General features: G+C 43.1%; 1 protein-coding gene across 1 annotated transcript; it reads left to right on the top strand.

The window, feature by feature from the left end:
- The first annotated feature begins 272 nt into the window (after positions 1–272).
- DYNLL2 (dynein light chain LC8-type 2) lies at positions 273–6,593 on the top strand. The gene is made up of 2 exons (XM_063297033.1): positions 273–588; positions 4,515–6,593. Exons 1-2 carry the CDS (start codon positions 457–459, stop codon positions 4,650–4,652), a joined length of 270 nt encoding a protein of 89 aa, XP_063153103.1. The 5' UTR covers positions 273–456; the 3' UTR covers positions 4,653–6,593.
- The last annotated feature ends 10,867 nt before the right edge of the window (positions 6,594–17,460 follow it).

Genomic DNA, 17,460 nt, shown 5'->3' with positions numbered 1-17,460 from the left:
TTCATGCATTATGGCATAATACGATTGGCTTTTAACACCTAGCCAGTATCACCGTCCAGGTGAGCTCCCAGAATTCATAGGTAGACCATGAAAGATGGGAATTCCAGCAGGCACCTGATTGGTGCAGGCAAATCTAAAGTATAGTTTATTCTTTGTGGATTAGTGACTTTTCAGATTTGTTTGTGAAGCTGATACAGAAACTTGCCTGTGCGCTTGTGAGAAATTGTTCCTGTGCTTAGTGGGACTCAATTCCCCAATGACCTCAATGAGTAATAGATATACTTGCAGGGATATGGAATTTTGGCTTCCTCTGTAGAATAGCTATAGTTAATACATCCTTACATTCAACAGATACAAAGCAAGACTGCAAGTCCTAGGTTCTTTCCTGGAAGCAGATCTGGGATAGGTTGAATTGTGGCTTGGCCTTCATCTCTGGTATCTTCCCACAGGTCCATCATGTCTGACAGAAAGGCTGTGATCAAGAATGCTGACATGTCTGAGGACATGCAGCAGGATGCTGTTGACTGTGCCACTCAGGCCATGGAGAAGTACAATATAGAGAAGGATATTGCAGCATACATCAAAAAGGTATGTGTCTGTCTGCAAAGCACAAGGTGGTAGGGCTAGGTTAAAATGGCCCTACTGGCTTATCTGACCCATTGCCGGCCAGAAGTTTCTGGAAAAGCCTTAAGCAGGTTTTATAAGCAGTTACAGCTTTTCCTGCAGCTGATATATTTGATTTAGAAGGTTCTTTCTGATTGTTACAGAAGTGCAGTTCACTCATCACAAGCTGTTGTTTCCTTAGGCAAGGAATCATACAGTAAACCAATGTTTTTCAAACCTGGCAACTTTTAAGATGTGTTGACTTCAGCTCCCAGAATTCCCCAGCCAGCATGCTGTCTGGGGAATTCTGGGAGTTGAAGTCCATACATCTTAAAAGTTGCTAGGTTTGAAAAACACTGTCGTAAACCATGATTGGTGCCTTGACACAAAGAAATAAAACCAACACCGAAAAGACTTGTTGCAATATTGATAGCAGGCTTTCAGACAAAATTTTCTCCTGGTGTTACCTGGAGATACCAGGAATCAAACTAGGGACAGAAAGCAGGTGCTTTATCTGGGTCTCTCTCTGAATTGAAGGACGTAATGTTGTGTTCTATCTTTAATGATTTTTTTAAATTCAAAGCTGTCAAGTAAAACAAATAGAAACATTAAGTGGACAGAGTTTTTTTTCTAAGTGATTCTACTGGAACAAGATCGAACCTAGCTTGCAAGAGTTGTTAAAATAAAATCTTTTTGGAACAGTGAATGTGCTAAAGGATTGGGGAACAGGGATAACACCAGGTACAGTTAAGTCAACTGCCTTTGTCTGAAGATTTAGAAAAAGATTAAACAAGGAATGATCTCAGGATACAAGGAAAAAAACTGGAAATGGGTGTATGGGTTGGGACTGCCTTAGTAAAGAATAGTGTACCAGATTTAAAAAAAGAAATCAGCCAAGTCTGTGTCTGCAAATTGCTAATCCCATTTACAAAACCTTCATTCTAGCAAGAACACAGATGTTAAAACTGATTTCACACAGAACCAAATTGTTGTTTGCTTAACTGTGATTGCAGAATAGATTGCCAGTGGCTGGGATTCACATATACTAAACCAAAAATCATAATTTCTAGGCCATAGTGTATGGGTTCAGGCAATATTTATTTATTTTATTTATTTGATTTGTCCCCTCCCATCGGGGGACTCTGGGTGGTTTACAATAAAAATAATCGATTAAAACAGCAATATATAAATATAAAATTACTCTTAATAATTATACAATAAAAGTAAAAAGGTCCAAGTGGCAAAAGAATCTGGCACAGCCTATATGTGGGAGGAGTGGTCTAGGATAGCAACCATCCCCATGTAGATCTATTCCCCTCTCCACCCCAAGCGAGGCAGCAGAGCCAGGTCTTCAGACTCTTCCGGAAGGCCAGGAGCGATGGGGCCAATCTCACCTCCGGGGGCAGCATGTTCCACAGGGCGGGAGCTGCTGCAGAGAAGGCCTGCCTCCTGGACCCCGCCAGACGGAGTTCTCTTGCAGACGGGGTCCACAGCATGCCATCTCTGCACAATCGGGTGGGACGGGCTGATGTAATGGGGAAGAGGCGGTCCCTCAGGTAACCTGGCCCCATGCCATATGTGAAATTGAAGCCAGCCAGAGTTTGGCTTAGAGTGATGTATGAATTTAACTAGCGTAATTCACTTTTATGAATTAAAGATGGATTTTTTTTTTAAATGAACATATGCCTGATTAAATGGAAGAGGTGGCACTCTAAATATTTATGTGGTGCGTCTATTTTAAAGCACTTGTAAGTGCGATGATTTTCCCATGTGTTGGAAAATTGTGCCTAGATACAAAGAGGGCTAGAAGATGCTCAAGACTGGATTCAAAATATAAAGTCAGAGTCATAGCCAAGGTGTGAGATGTTTGCTCCAGAGGCTTTTCTCTGTGTTTGAGGCCTTCTCCCTGAATATGTAAGTCCTTAAAGCCCCCAGTCCCTCTACACTTGGAGAGAAGAAACAGTATGCTGGTGGGATTCTACTCAGTAGAGTCCTTATAAATATCAATAGCTGTTCAAGCATAGATGCCTGGTTATACATCAGACTAACTTTTTATCCTTTGAAAAATAAAACACTGGATTTGAATTTTTAATACACCAAGGAGATTCGGCCAGCCTGTCCTCCTTTTTTTAGAAGGATAGGCAATTTACCCTGTCTAGACCTCATTTTTGTGGCCCCCAGATTGCTAAAAAAAAAAAAAAAAAAATTGGTTCTGCACTTTTTTGCAGTAGGAAAATTCTTCCGTATAAATTCCAAAATGGGATTGCTGCCTGGTCAGGAAAGAAGTGTGTCAGGTGGCCCTCCCGAATTGGCATTGCTGCCTCGCTGTACTCCTTCCAACACCACCACCCAGTGTCAGATGTGGCTCCTGATAATCAAATGGCTGGCTGCCTCCACTACAGCACAAGATGATGGTGAATCATGGAGCTGTGCTCTGTTTATCTGGAACCGGCGGAGCAGAATGAAGTGTAATATGGAGTGGAACCTTTATTACTCAAGGGATGTTCTGTGCTTGGTGATGGGCAGATGCTCCAGAGACAGGAGCTTGAGGAATGTCTGTTTTGTGTAGTTGCTCTCAAAAGGGTTTTCTCTCAAGCCTGTAACTTGATCAGATCACAGTGGAGTAAGGAATTTTGGGGGGTGGTCATGCATATTTAATCCTTCCACAGAGAGGCAGAAATAAAAGTGCCATTTAAAATGTGGGCTTGCGGTGAGAAGTCGTTTGACATGCTATGGATTAGTGCAGTGCGGCTTCAGTTCCTGGAGAATTCACACCAGTCGGGGAAGACATTGATGCATTAAATGGGAAATAGATGTAAATTGCTTGAGAAAATGTGATAGATGCCAATTTGGAAAGGAGGGGAATATCCAGTCCCTTGTTATCTAGAAGTCAAAGGGGGCGATTAACCTGATAAAAAATACAGTGCCAGAACTAATGGGCGTGCTGCTCAGTAAGAATGATGCCGCGTGCATGCCATGGAGCATGAGATATCTGGGTCTTACATACCCTTAACTTTGGTACTGAAACGATCAGACGCAGGGAACTGGGTGTTCAATCTTCAGGGTTCCCACCTCCCCTTAGCCCACCCCATATTCCCAGGGCAAGGGATTGTGGGAGTGGTGGCCAAGAATATTTGAAGCATTCTCCAAAAAAAAGATGTAGTCAAGAAAAACACTCCGTTTCCATTTCACCTAAAGAAAAGTAAGAGTTGGCACCCAGCTGCCCAGCTAAAAGCAAGCAGGTGCCTGTCCTGGACGGCAGCAATAGAGGAAGATGCCAGAGACAGATGATTGCTTTAGTGCAGTGTTTCTCAACCTTGGCAGCTTCTGGATGTGTGGACTTCAACTCCCAGAGGAACTGGGGAACTCTGGGAGTTGAAGTCCACACATCCGGAAGCTGCCAGGGTTGAGAAACACCGCTTTAGCGATTGTCGCTTTGGTGACAATGGCAAAGGCATCGATTCAAACTGTGTGGGAGAAGGCCATGGTATGTTATTTTTCTTGCATTTTTGCCAAGAAAGCCACATGGATAAAAAATAGAAAACCACTGACAATTTATGGAGAAAATCTCAGTGTGGTCCTTACGAGTCTGATGGCACGTAATCAGGGCAATGCAGATAAAACAGGGCTGGAGTTTCCCTGGCCCAGTTGCAGCTGCCATTTTGACCCACCCCCACAGAGGCCTTTGGTCCAAAAAAAAGTCAAAATGGTGGCCTCCACCATGCCATTGAAGCTGTGGCCCTTTTCTACCCACCGTTGGCCCCATTTTGGCTTTTGGGACTGCCCCCTGCAGGCACTCATGCCAGCCTCCTCTCCCTTAAGGGTGTGTGCATAAAATGCTCTACCTGTGAAAGATGCTCCCCGCGTCCCTGATTGTTCTTTTCCTCTCCCCGCTTTTGCTTGTTCCTCAGGAATTCGACAAGAAATACAACCCCACCTGGCACTGCATCGTGGGCAGGAATTTCGGCAGCTACGTAACGCACGAGACGAAGCACTTCATTTACTTCTACTTGGGCCAAGTGGCGATTCTCCTCTTCAAGTCCGGCTAGGGGGCAGGCCAGCGCCTGTGGGGGCCACGGCTGGCGAGGAACACGGACTGTAGTGCGCTAAAGGCAGGAGCTCTGGCTGCTTTACCCATGGCTGCGCCACTGCATGGACTCGATACTATATTTAATGTGTATATGTTGCCGTAAAACACCTACAAATTCTTGTTTCTTTCTCTGTTTTGGGGGGGTTGCCTAGGCAAAGAAAGGCAGCATATTTCCCCCTCTTCTTCTCCCCCACCTTTATGTTCCTGCTTCTTATTTTTCTGTTCTTTTGCACTTAGGAGAACTGTAAAATGCTTCAACAATGGCCTATAGGTGAGAAGAAGAAATAAATAAAACAAGAAACTTCGATTCCACAAAATAAATCTTTGGGTTCAACTTCCTTGCAGAAGGCTTGACGCCTGACCTAACCCAGGGGGCGGGGGTAAACGGTGTTAGGTGTAGAATCTATCTAAAAATTACTAAATAATTTTTAAATTCCTCTTCCCGAGATGGCATTATTCTCCCATGAAGTTGCCTTAGCTCTAAACGAGGTGATTGGAGGCAGCCCTGGGTGCGTCTGCGTATCTGTGTGTTGTCTTGGCCCAATTCTCTCGCTCTTTCGGATTCGCCATGGCTGCCTCCGGCACAAATCGAGCACACCGACGCTGATGGTCATTTGTGAAATGCTCGGTATCCTCTTGAGGAGACGGCCCCCAGAATCGGCTGGCCTGGCCTCTCAAACATTCCTGAGTCGGCACTTCCAAAGCATTTTCAAACGAAAGATGTCTAGTCTGTATGTCCAAGATTATGTCGTGATGCCCAATGGATGTGATCGGGATTTTCTATGCCCCCGTTTTGAGTCTGTACAGTACTGCCTTATTGTAGCTCATGTCCTCGTGCAGGGACGAACCTGTCTGAAATCAGTGGCTTAATTGTTGCTGTGCTTTAAATGTCTCCAGTAAAGATGGATAGACCTTCATCTGTTAGAGCAGTGTTTTCTCAACCCTGGTGGCTGGAAGATGTGTGGGCCATGCTGGCTGGGGAATTCTGGGAGTTGAAGTCCACACATCTTCCAGTCGCCAAGGTTGAGAAAACACTACCTTAGAGGCTGAACCCGTCTCTCTTCTGTTGGCTTTCTATTCTGATCTCCTGAACCTGCAAGAAAAGGTCTCTGGTGGGCTTTCTTAGCTTCTTTAGTCTGTGGCTGTACAGGCGTATTTTAAGTTCTGTTGCAACAGTAAAAATAAAAGTGGGATTGTTACTTCCTTTTGCAAAGGTTACGTATGAAATGCAGCGATAGCTTTAACATCTTTAACATTTGCTTTCTGCCGTTAAAAAGAGCCTAGAAATTCTATTTGGGGGTGGAGTGGGGAAAGCAGGTCCCTCTTTTGGAAACAGTGGTGCAAAGAAGCAAGACTTCATTTGAAGTAGCACTTTAACTCCCGGGTTCAAAATGTGAGGAAATGGCCCTCGTCTTTCCATTCTATCCCGGGGTTAGTGGTAAGAGAAATACGGCAGTCTCCCCTCACTTGTGGGGGTGGGTTGTGCGTGAAAGGGCAAGACAGACCCAGACCACTTTTTTCACACTGCCCTGTATGCCGAATCCAAAGTATGCCAAAAACTACCGGCTCTATGTAGAACTGTTCTGTGAAAAAAAACAAGTGTCAAAGTTGGCATAGCTGTTGTGTTCAATGTTGACTGACACTCTTCCATCTAAGGCAGGGAGGCAGTGGCAAAGTGCCTGGGGTTCAACAGGGCACCCAGGTCACCATCTTTCAGAAAAAGAAAAAACATCCTTGGTTGGAAAAAGAAGACTGTCTCTTTAATTCTGTGCATGAGTCTAACTGAATAAGCTCACTTCATGGAGCGTGAGAAATGAACGTTCCCATCCTGACAGCAGTTGCTCAGACTAACCCTTTTTATTTTTCAAAAACATTAAAATCAAATTGACACACTTAAGAATGGTGTTGAGTTTTGTTTTTGGTGGGTTGGGGGAAGATACTTACCTTTACAGAACTTCCAAAGTGTGTGTGGTGGTGGGGGGTCAGTTTATTATTATTTTTCAATTTATTTTCTATCCTGCAGTTATTTTTATAAATAACTCAAGCCAGCGAACATACCTAGTACTCCTTCCTCCTATTTTCCCCTCAACAACAACCCTGTGAGGTGAGTTGGGCTGAGCCCGCGACTGGCCCAAGGTCGCCCAGCTGACTTTCATACCTAAAGTGGGACTAGAGCTCAGTCTTGATTTCTAGCCTGTTACCTTAACTGCTAGACCAAACTGGCTCCTAATCTGTTAGTCCTAATCTGGTCACCTTTCTGACTTAGTTTATGCAAAAAGCTGTTTGGCATGTTGTGGGAACCCAGTCATGGTGGCTTGTAAACCCGCATGTACAAACTTTACAGCCTCGCCTTCACACTTAAATAGTGACACCCCCTCATTAAAGCTGGCTTGATACAGTATATTGCACATAGTGCTAAGCCAAAATGGATCCTTACTAAGTACAAGAATCAGCAGAATGCGAACAGAATAAGCTATGATTCTGAGTTCAGACAGTTCCAAGCCAGACTGTAGTGCTATGGTTGCAAATGGATTTATCATTACTTTTTCTTTTGTTGATCTGGATTTGTATATTGATTTCTGCCAACAAAGCCAAATCATCGTAAAAAGTACACCATTTCTCCTAGCCCACAGCCCAAAATTAACCACACTGGGTTTATGTTACACTGAGCCACAGGCCAGCCAACAGTGGTTTAACCTGACATGCAAGCCCTTGCTATGATTTGGGATAATACGGAAACATGACCATAAATTAGTTTCAGTGGGGAATCTAAAAGCAGATGAGGAGCTGAACTTCTACAGGTTTCAAACCACTAATGAGCTTTGAATGTTTGTACTTTTTAAAAAGCATTTGAACACAGTGATCAAGTACTGAAAACTTCAACCACAAAAGCAAAAAACGTTGCATCATTTGAAAGTATATAAACGTTTGCCAATTTAAGGAAAATTACAGATTGAAATTACTTTTAATTACTGTTAAAATTCTTTATATCCTATCTTTGAGGATAATCGTCCTCCCAAAGAGGCAATATGAATAACTTTTAAAGTAATTGCTGCATTTTTATTTACGAGCATCTAGGCAGGACAACTGGGAGGCGGTATGTCCAGCTAAGATGGTTTCTTGGGGGCCACAGTTGTGTGTCTCACTTTCCCATTATGATCACAGTAACAAATTCCATTTTTTGATAGAACATCTGTCATCTCACCTGTTTGGTATATAGGCCGTCCAAATCTTTTGGGACCTCCCTGAATTCCACCCAACACAGGATCTTTCTAAGAGAGAAGCAAATTGGAGAATTCAGCTGAAATAGCAAATTGCATTTTGGAGAAGCATTGCAAAGACCACAACATTTTTCCAGATGTGCTTTTGAGCAGCATTGGGAGTCCTTTTCCAAAAGTGAGCTAGATCAGGACAAAGTGGGTTGAGCTAGCAAAAAAACTTAAACTTATTGAACATTCATTTAATTAATCCTTAGAAAAATCACTTTCTCCATATTAAAAATAACTTACTGTAGTGGAAAGCTTGGGGGGGGGGGCTATGGCCAGTGGTTTTAGCTTAGCCCATATTGGCTGAGTTGTCCCAACATCTGGAGGACAGTGGTTCCCCATTACCAATGTAATGAAAAAGTCTTGAGGACAACCAGGAACTTATATAATTAAAAGAATGCAGTTCAGTAAATTTAACTTAGTTTTGTTTTGCTAGCTCAACTCACTTTGTCCTGATCTAGCTTACGTCTGGAAAAGGACTCCCAACGCTGCTCAAAAACAAATCTGGAAAAAAGTTGTCTTTGCGACGCTTCTCCAAAATGCAATTTGCTATTTCAGCTGAATTCTCCAGTTTTAAGAATGCATCCCTAACTTTGGGGAAGGGACATGCTAATCCGAAAATAAAAGGGTCATCCTATGGCCTTTCAGATGATGGGGAAATGAACTCTCAGGAGCCCTAGTCAGCATGGTAGTGGTAATCATGCTGGAAATGGTTGCTCTGCAAGATCAGGAGGGCAACAGCATCACAGTTCCTCCTGGCACAAGAAGACCTTCCTCTGCTTAGAGGGGAAAAATACAATTCGGAAGAATGGAGAGGAGACCATCAAGGCTTGTTGATAAGGGAGAAACTTTTCCATGATCCTTGACAGAGATCGGTAGGGGCAGGGGCCTCCATGGTGGTTGAATGATCCAAGTTTTGCTTCCTTTTTACACACATATAAAGAGGGGGCAGGTTTCAACTGGGCTGCCATGGCCACGATTTTGACTTCTGACCTCCCCCCGCCCCCGAGATGCTTCTGAATATGGAGCAGGCATGAACAGCAGTAAACTTTGGTTACCACCGAGCTACATAGCTATCTTGGTAATGGTCTTATTCTTTCCAACCAAATGAAAGGTTGGAGAGAAATTCTGGGAATGGGGTCAGGGCTTTATGCTTCCCCTGCTGAAATGTGCAGCTCAGATACAGTAACTAGGCATAGAACATTGGAGAAACATCAGGGGGATACTAGATGTTTTTGGCCCACTCCTGGTACCCAAATCTAGAAGACTGACCATGGTCTAACTGAATTGCTTCAGACTACAGCAGGAGCCTCCCATTGTTCAATACTCCTTCCAAGAAAAAAAACATTTCCTGCATGTAGAAAGCTACCACCTCAGGGACATAAGAAGCTCCTTTATCGTGGCTGAGTTCATGTGCTATGCATAACCATAGGTAACCAAACTGACTGTGAATTCACAAAACATGCTGAATTGTAAGTGAACCAAATTGGCTGGTTCATCAGTGTCTTCATGATGGTTCATGACACTGAACCACCATTATTATCCTTACTTTACTGTACAGTAGCAAGTGTAGGATCCCAAGCATGGGCTCAAATTCTCCATCCTGATAGCTCAGGGACAAGCAATTTGGGTCCTGCCTTCATTGCCCCCCACAATGGATCTAGAAGATGGGTTTGTAATAATTATAGTCCAACACCTCAAGATGATATCACATAGGGGTGATACGGCAGTGCCTTTCCCAGCCTGTAATGGTATGTGAGAAAGACCCTGAGAGACAGGGCAAAGAGATGCAGCCTAGGAAATGGTCAGATAAGAGAGGGCATAGCCCGCAGCTACATAATGGGTGGAGAAAGAAGCTCAGAAGGGACCCTCCCTGACTTTCCAGACTGTAAAGGAGGCGGCAGGAGATTTGTACTTTCTGTTGATGTAGCCTTACAATAAAGTAGAATGAACTCATCTGGTTGTGTTTCATGTCTGGTCTACCTGGGAAGGCTGACATTAACAGAATCTTGCAAGTCTGAAAGTACAAATCTTCTGCCATCTCCTTTACAGCCTGAGAAGCTAGGGAGGGTCCCTTCTGAACCTCTTCCTCTACCCATTATGCAGCTGTGGGCTATGCCCTCTCTTATCTGACTGTTCCCCAGGCAGTACCTCTTTGCACTGTTCTCAGGGTCTTTCTCCCACACCATTACACAGCCCTTCTGAAAATTCCCTGGATGGAAATAAGAACTTCTGCATCAGATCCCAACCACTACCACTAAGCTAAGCAGGGCATCTGTGGAAGTGGGTTAAACATTTCAAGATGGTGACCATGACATGACAGTCAAAAACTCACCCCTTTCTGCATGCATTGCAGGTAAAAAAAAAAAAAGGCAGGGTTTTGACTGGGTGGTTGAAGCCATCATCTTGACTTTTTTTATTCCCCCTGTGGACCCCTGTATAGCTTTTAAAAAAAGGCTAAACTAAAAATTTGTCCTTTGATATGCTAATATTTTAGATGTTGTGCAAAAGAAACACAACAATTTACACCTAAGAATGCAATTCCATGCAACTTTAAAAAGATGACTTGCAGAATGTTGGAAGTGTTAGCAAATCCAGCATGCCTCATTAGCATGTGCATTAGCATGTAAATTGAGTTCGTGCCAAGATGCAGCTCTGAGAAAGCTGTTTGTTGCCACTCCCATTTCCCCTCTCTCTCTTCCTCCTTCTTCCCCTGTTCAAGCAGGCAGCATGGATGCTAGTCTCTTCATCAGGGCCATGTGCTCGGGCCTTGAAGAATTCTGCCCCTGTCTTTCACGCAGCCCTTAGTAGATATAGGGCTAAGGGTGAATTAAATCTAGAAAGAACAGAAGAAATAAGGAACTTCATTTTTCCACCAAAGATTAACGTAACTGGACCAAAGAATAAAGTCAGTAAGAATTCTTTTACTTATCTTTAAACCTACTATGTCTAAGCCTGTGATTCTTTATGCTTGGGAGGGCTGAGTGTGTAAGATCGATAACCTGCGTTTCTCTGACATGCTCATAAAAGCTATTTTAAGAAAATATTCTTTTTCTCTGCCCTTCTCAGCTGTGTTAAGCTCTACTCCATTTCAGTGGTTCTAGCAGGCCACTAAATGCCTTCACAGAATTGGTGTTTTTTTTAAAACATTGCTGGGTTTTTTTCAAGAAATATTAAAAAAAGGGAGCAAGTTATTAAGGATGGACCAGAGACTACACAGTACAAAAATAGAAGAAAGTGTGAGAAAGAAACTGAAAAGAGCCCAGCCTTGATTTTGTTTCTTATAAGATGAGACAGAGAGAAACTTGGACAGGCTTTCAAGATTGCTTTATTACACCTTACAACAATAAAGTAGTACTTCTGAAGCCCTGTGGTATCTGGTATCCAACCATCTTTTTTCATTAAATGTATATGCTATTAAAAAGGCAAATCATGCAGGATCATCAGCCAGCAGTTTCCAAAATTTGGTGGGGTGGTGGCCTCATCTGGAATTTTGAGACTGCCTGAGTAGGTGCGGCTGGTTACAAAACACTCATTTATCAAGAGGTAAATGGGAAATTGCTCTCAAGCAGCATGTCTACTGTCAGCCCCTCTAGGTTGACCAGACCAAAAAATCCACTCCACGGGAAGGCTAAAACTACTTTTATTGAGATTGGCTATAGTAACAGAATCTTGCAATACTTGATTGTGCTGTTCCTCCTTCTTATACTCCAGTGAATCAGGGAAGTTCTACCTGAGCCGTTTCTGAATGTTATCTTGTTGTTCTAGTCTTAAAAACGCTTCAACCCTTTTGCCTAGGTAACGGTGTCATGTTCACTGTTTCAATGTGCACTGTACATCGTAACGTTTCACATGCCATGGCGCTGATGCGCGTTTCTGTTTGGGAGGGAGCTGCTGTGAAACCTTGTGCCAAGCTCTGTATCTATGTTCATTTCAATGGAATGTGTTTGGGTTATGTGATCTGCTCAAGGCCTTTTCCCGCAGACCATCAGAAACCATTAGGAGCACCTGGGATTGTGAGCCTGGGAAGATTCTACAGGGGGAGGGATCTTGTTTGCACCGAGGGTTTTTAGTTTGCTGCATATCTCCACCAAGGTCATCTTCCATATTCTCTACATCAGCCTTTCTCAACCTTTTGACCCTTGAAATATTTTCCAGGCCTCAGGGAACCCCTGCACATTCAGGCTCAAATAGAGGCCAGAAGTTACCAAATGATTATATTTGTTTCATGGGTAGGCCTGTATAGATGCATGAACAGTGTTCTTAAACTGAAAATAAATAATGAAACTTACCTCTTTATGTGAACTTTCCTGGATTTGAAATAATTTTTTAAATAAATGGTGATCTCCCAGGGAACCCCTAGTGACCTCTCAAAGAACCCTAGGGTGCCACAGAACCCTGGTTGAGAAACCCTGCTCTACACAGCTGCCCTGAGACAAAAGCCACATCTAAAGGATGGCTCCGAGTGTGCATTTGGCTTACAATCATTTGGGACAAGTCCATGAATGCCTGAGCTGCCCCAGACTTGACATCGCCAGGCACAAGTTGAAATCCCCAAGAACGAACAGCCTCTGTGTTTCTGCAGCTGACTCATCAGTGGAACCCAGCTGCTGATAGGAGTATTCTCTGTGAACTTACTGATTTCCCCCTCCTGATTCATTAAAAGCTCTCGCTCAGCCGCAACGTTTAGAGAGACTCTATGGGGTACACCCAACGGGGTACATGTGTTAGGTTATTAAACTAGGAGCAAGCTGACCTGGATTGAAATTTTCACCCAGCCACTGGTGATCTGGAGCTCAGCACTAAAACTCAGATTAACTTGTGGCTCTGAGCTTCCTCAGGATCAGGAAAGAACATAATTCTCCCCCCCCCATTTTTTTTCCTTTTTCCCTTTTATTATGTTTCATGGCAAGATTACAAAAATAAACAGATAGATAGATAGATAGATAGATAGATAGATAGATAGATAGATAGATAGATAAGTACTTTATTGGTTTAGTCTTTGGACCATATCAAATACGAAATAAAATAAAAAGCCATTATAACCATACACATAAAAACGAGTAGATACAAATAAAACTGTAATACAAATTCATATCAAACTGTCACCCCTACAGTTAACTCCAATCTGATCTAAGTAATCTGTATTCTTTAAGATTGCCTTTGATATGAAGAGTGCAGTCTTGCTGGTAATGAGCTGGTTCTTACCCTGTAAAAAATAAGCAAGTTTCTGCTGGCTGCTCCAGTATTTTTTGTTTTTTAAATATAAATCTAAGTGGTCAGTCCTTTCTACAGAGTACAGTCTGCAGTCAAATAAGATATGTGCGGTACCTTCAACAGCTGGGGTGCCATGAATACGTAATCTTTCTTTGTATGAAATTCCTTGGAACCTCCCAAATCTTACCACAGAGTCTAATTGGTCAAAAAAAGCTCTAGTAAAGGCTCTTCTGGGATATTGGGGCAAGAGAGTTGGTAAATACTTTTCTAATTGAAAGACTGATTTGTGTTGGGCCAGCCACTTCAAGGACTTGAGATATTTAAGGGATGCTACTGTATGTCCTCTTGGGCAGCCAGATCCAGAACCCTTTGTCTGAAGCTTTTCTTGGCCTTCATATCTGATTGGACTGGGAAAAGAAATGAAAATCCCTATTCTGAAATGGTATTGGTAAGTCGGGCTGCCCAAGGACGAGAAAGCATTTTATGCATCTGCTCTTCAAAACAAAGCTTGGGTAATCTGTCTGAGTCCATGGATAGGATCTTCAGCCAATAGCCGAAGCTCTCCCCACGACCCAAGTTCGATCCCAGCGGAATCTGGATTCTCGGGTAGCTGGCTCAGGTCGACTCAGCCTTCCATCCTTCTGAGGTTGGTAAAATGAGTGCCCAGCTTGGTGGGGAAGGTGACGAGTGGGGAAGGCAATGGCAAACCACCCCGCTATAGTCTGCCAAGAAAATGTTGTGAAAGTGGCATCCCCCCAAAGGGTCAGGCATGACTTGGTGCTTGCACAGGGGACCTTTCACCTTTTTCACCTTTTTGTTACCGAGTGGCTTTGTAGGGGGGGTATACTTAACTCTGCTCTTACTGCTCAAGTTGGTGTTGACTTGTCCACCCCCAAGTTGCATTTCAGAAAAGAGGACTGTATCTGTTCAAACAAAGGGACATTTAAGTGACCCCACCATATGTGATCATTGGGACAATTTTACTGTTATATAACTTATAATTGGGGTTAACGATCCTGGGTAGCTGTGGTTGATTAGCTGCCTTAAGGCGTTGGCACAGGCTGTAGCCTTTAGGGTGTTGGAAGTCCTGGCAAATCCAGCATGCCTTATTAGCATGTGAATTAGCATGTAAATTCAGTTGTCCCACAATGCAACTCTGAGGAAGCTGTTTGTTGCCACTCCCACTTCCTCTTCCTTCCTTCCTCCTTCTTCCACCCAGGAAAAAGCAAGCATGCTACTCTGCTCTCCACTCATCAGGGCCATGTGCTCAGGCCTTGATGAAGGATTCTGCCCCTTTCTTCCACACAGCCCTTGGCAGCAAATAGGGCTGAGGGTTTAGGGCAAACTAAGTATTTAGAAAGAAAAGAAGAACAAAGGAACTTCACCTTTTCCACCAAGATGGATGCAACAGAAGCAACAATAAAGTCAGTAAGAAATTATTTTACTTATCTTAACCTAATCTGTCTAAGCATGTGATTCTTTATGCTTGGGAGGGCTGAATGTGTAAGATCCATAACCTGTATTTCTCTGGCATGCTCATTAAAGCTATCTTAGATAATATTCTTTTTCTGTGTCAGCTTCTCAGCTGTGTTGTAAGCTCTGCTCCATTTCAGTGGTTCTAGCAGGCCACTAAATTGGCTTCATAGGGAACTCCTCTTGAAATGAGGGAGCCATGATCCAGTTTTGGTAAAAACAAGCCCTAGGTATAGACAGGACTTAACCGGGTCTCTATGTTCCCTGTCCAGGGTCCAGTTATACCTGATCCTCCTCTTCCGAAAAACAGCTACCTTAGATTTGTTGATGGACAGGTAGTTAAGTGTGCAATACATGCTAATCCTGCATAGCAGTCTTCTCATTCCTACTGGGATATGTGACATCAGTACCATATCATCTGCATAAAGCAGTATGTTTACAAGTTTATTTTTGATTTTAGGCATATGTGTATCAATTGAATATAAAAACTTCAGGATGTCACTTATCTATAAATTAAACAAAATAGGGGCGTGTATGCATCCTTGTCTGAGTCCTTTGTGAGTATGAATAGTCCCTGTTAAGGAACCATTTGCTCCAGTACGTACCCTTAGGCAGGAATTTCAATATAATGCCTTGATTAGATAGAGGAGTCTGGGTTCCGTATTCATATCTGTTAATTTCTTCCAAAGGAGGTCCCTGTTTATTGAGTCAAATGCTGCACCAGGATCAATGAAAGTTGTATACAGTTGATTCATATTAGCTGTGTATTTGTCTATTAAGTGGTATAAGATAAAACAATTAACAATGGTAGAATGTCCAGGTCTAAAACCAGCTTGCTCTTCGGGTAGCAGGTCCTTTTCAATCACCCAATCCTCGATCTTATATAAAAGATATTTAGACTACAATTTAGCTACAATATCAATTAGACTGATTGGTCAATAATTAGAGGGGTCACCCTTATCCCCCTTTTTATAGATGGGAATCACGATAGAGGGCTCCCAACCACCTGGAATTTGCAGGAGTTGTTTATGTGGGTAATTAAGCCTGCAAGTAGGGGAGCCGACCAATTACTGTGCCCTTTAAATAATTCAGGGGGAAGACAATCTTTACCAGGAGCCTTGTTAGGCTTCAGAGTCTGTATGAGACCTCTAATCTCCTATTCAGCCACTGGGGGCCATAATGGAAAGGGGCTGCAAGCCTTCTGTACTACCTTTTATAGATCTGCCATTCCAGTACCACTTGGGGCTATGAAAAGTTGGCTAAAATCAATAAATAAACAATGTAAAAATACACAAGGTAACAGTTCTGCATTTTATGTTATTGTATCTGTTGGTTTCTTTAAGACCTTTGGTAAAAAGAAACTCTAATCCAGTGTTTCTCAACCTCAGCAACTTGAAGATGTGTGGACTTCAACTCCCAGACTTCTTAGAATTCATGCTGGCTGGGAATTCTGGGAGTTGAAGTCCACACATCCTCAAGTTGCCGAGGTTGAGAAACGCTGCTCTAATCTAATCCAGTTGCTTCTGCTCCTGGACAGATAGAAACCCCAGCGCTTTTCATTTTTATGGAAAGCTCCTTCCAACCTCATGAAAGTTTATGAGTTATTATTTAAAATAAGTTTACATTTCTTTTAGGGGAAAACAAAAAGAGCCCTCACCTCAAACCAATACTTAGGATGATTTGCATTTATAGCAGTAGCTACGTATATTATAGGGACGCGGTGGCGCTGCGGGTTAAACCGCTGAGCTGTCGATCGGAAGGTCGGCGGTTCAAAACCGCGTGGCGGGGTGAGCTCCCGTTGCTCGTCCCAGCTCCTGCTCACCTAGCAGTTCGAAAACATGCAAATGTGAGTAGATCAATAGGTACCGCTTCGGCGGGAAGGTAACGGCGTTCCGAGTCGTCATGCTGGCCACATGACCCGGAAGTGTCCTATGGACAACGCCGGCTCCAAGGCTTAGAAACGGAGATGAGCACCGCCCCCTAGAGTCGGATTCGACTGGACTTTACGTCAAGGGAAACCTTTACCTTTACCTACGTATATTATATATAATAAATATAATATATAATATTATACATATACACACACACACATTTATATCTATACTGTATCTATACTGTATGTGTGTGTGTGTGTATATATATTAAAAAAACAAGGATGAGAAGGAGAATGCACGCGCACAGAACTCTATATTAAACTAGACCACCCATGACCCGTCGGGTCGTCCTTTGAGAGGAAGGTAGTACAGTCTGATGTGACCAGAATGAACCCTAAATTTTCCTGAATGGTATTGCTATCGCTTTGAGTGGGAGCAACTTCCGACTTCCTGCCGGCTTCCCTATTGACTTTGCTTGTGGGAAGTTGGCAGGCAGCATCGGAAATCACAGTCACATGACCGTGGGGACACTGTGACAGCGACAACTTTGTGAATAAAACTGGTCTGAACATTGTGGAAATTTCAATTCGACAGGAGTAATGGGTCCCGGATTTTTTACGCATTCCTTAAGTTAGCAGATTTTAGGTACCTTGATTCAAGAATGGTTGCGCTATAATGCACTGTTTGGGCTAATTCAAGGATACAAGCAGATAAATGCAATGTGAGTTTTAATTGTATATAGATTTGCTGCATACAGCTGCATTTTGTACGACACAGGGAGGGGTTTGCAAACCTCCCCCCCCCCCCGCAAACCAGCTACATTTTGGTGAGAGAAGTGATACAGCCCTTTGATAGGACACCTGGTTTATCCTACAGATATAATTCCAAGCATCTCCAAGGAAGACTGAGAAACCCTCGTGCCTCTGAAAGGCTATTT

The sequence above is a fragment of the Candoia aspera genome, chromosome 1 (assembly GCF_035149785.1).
Source record: "Candoia aspera isolate rCanAsp1 chromosome 1, rCanAsp1.hap2, whole genome shotgun sequence".
NCBI classification, from domain to species: Eukaryota; Metazoa; Chordata; class Lepidosauria; order Squamata; family Boidae; genus Candoia; species Candoia aspera.
Note: the sequence above shows the minus strand (reverse complement) of the source record. Positions and strands in the feature narration are given on the sequence as shown.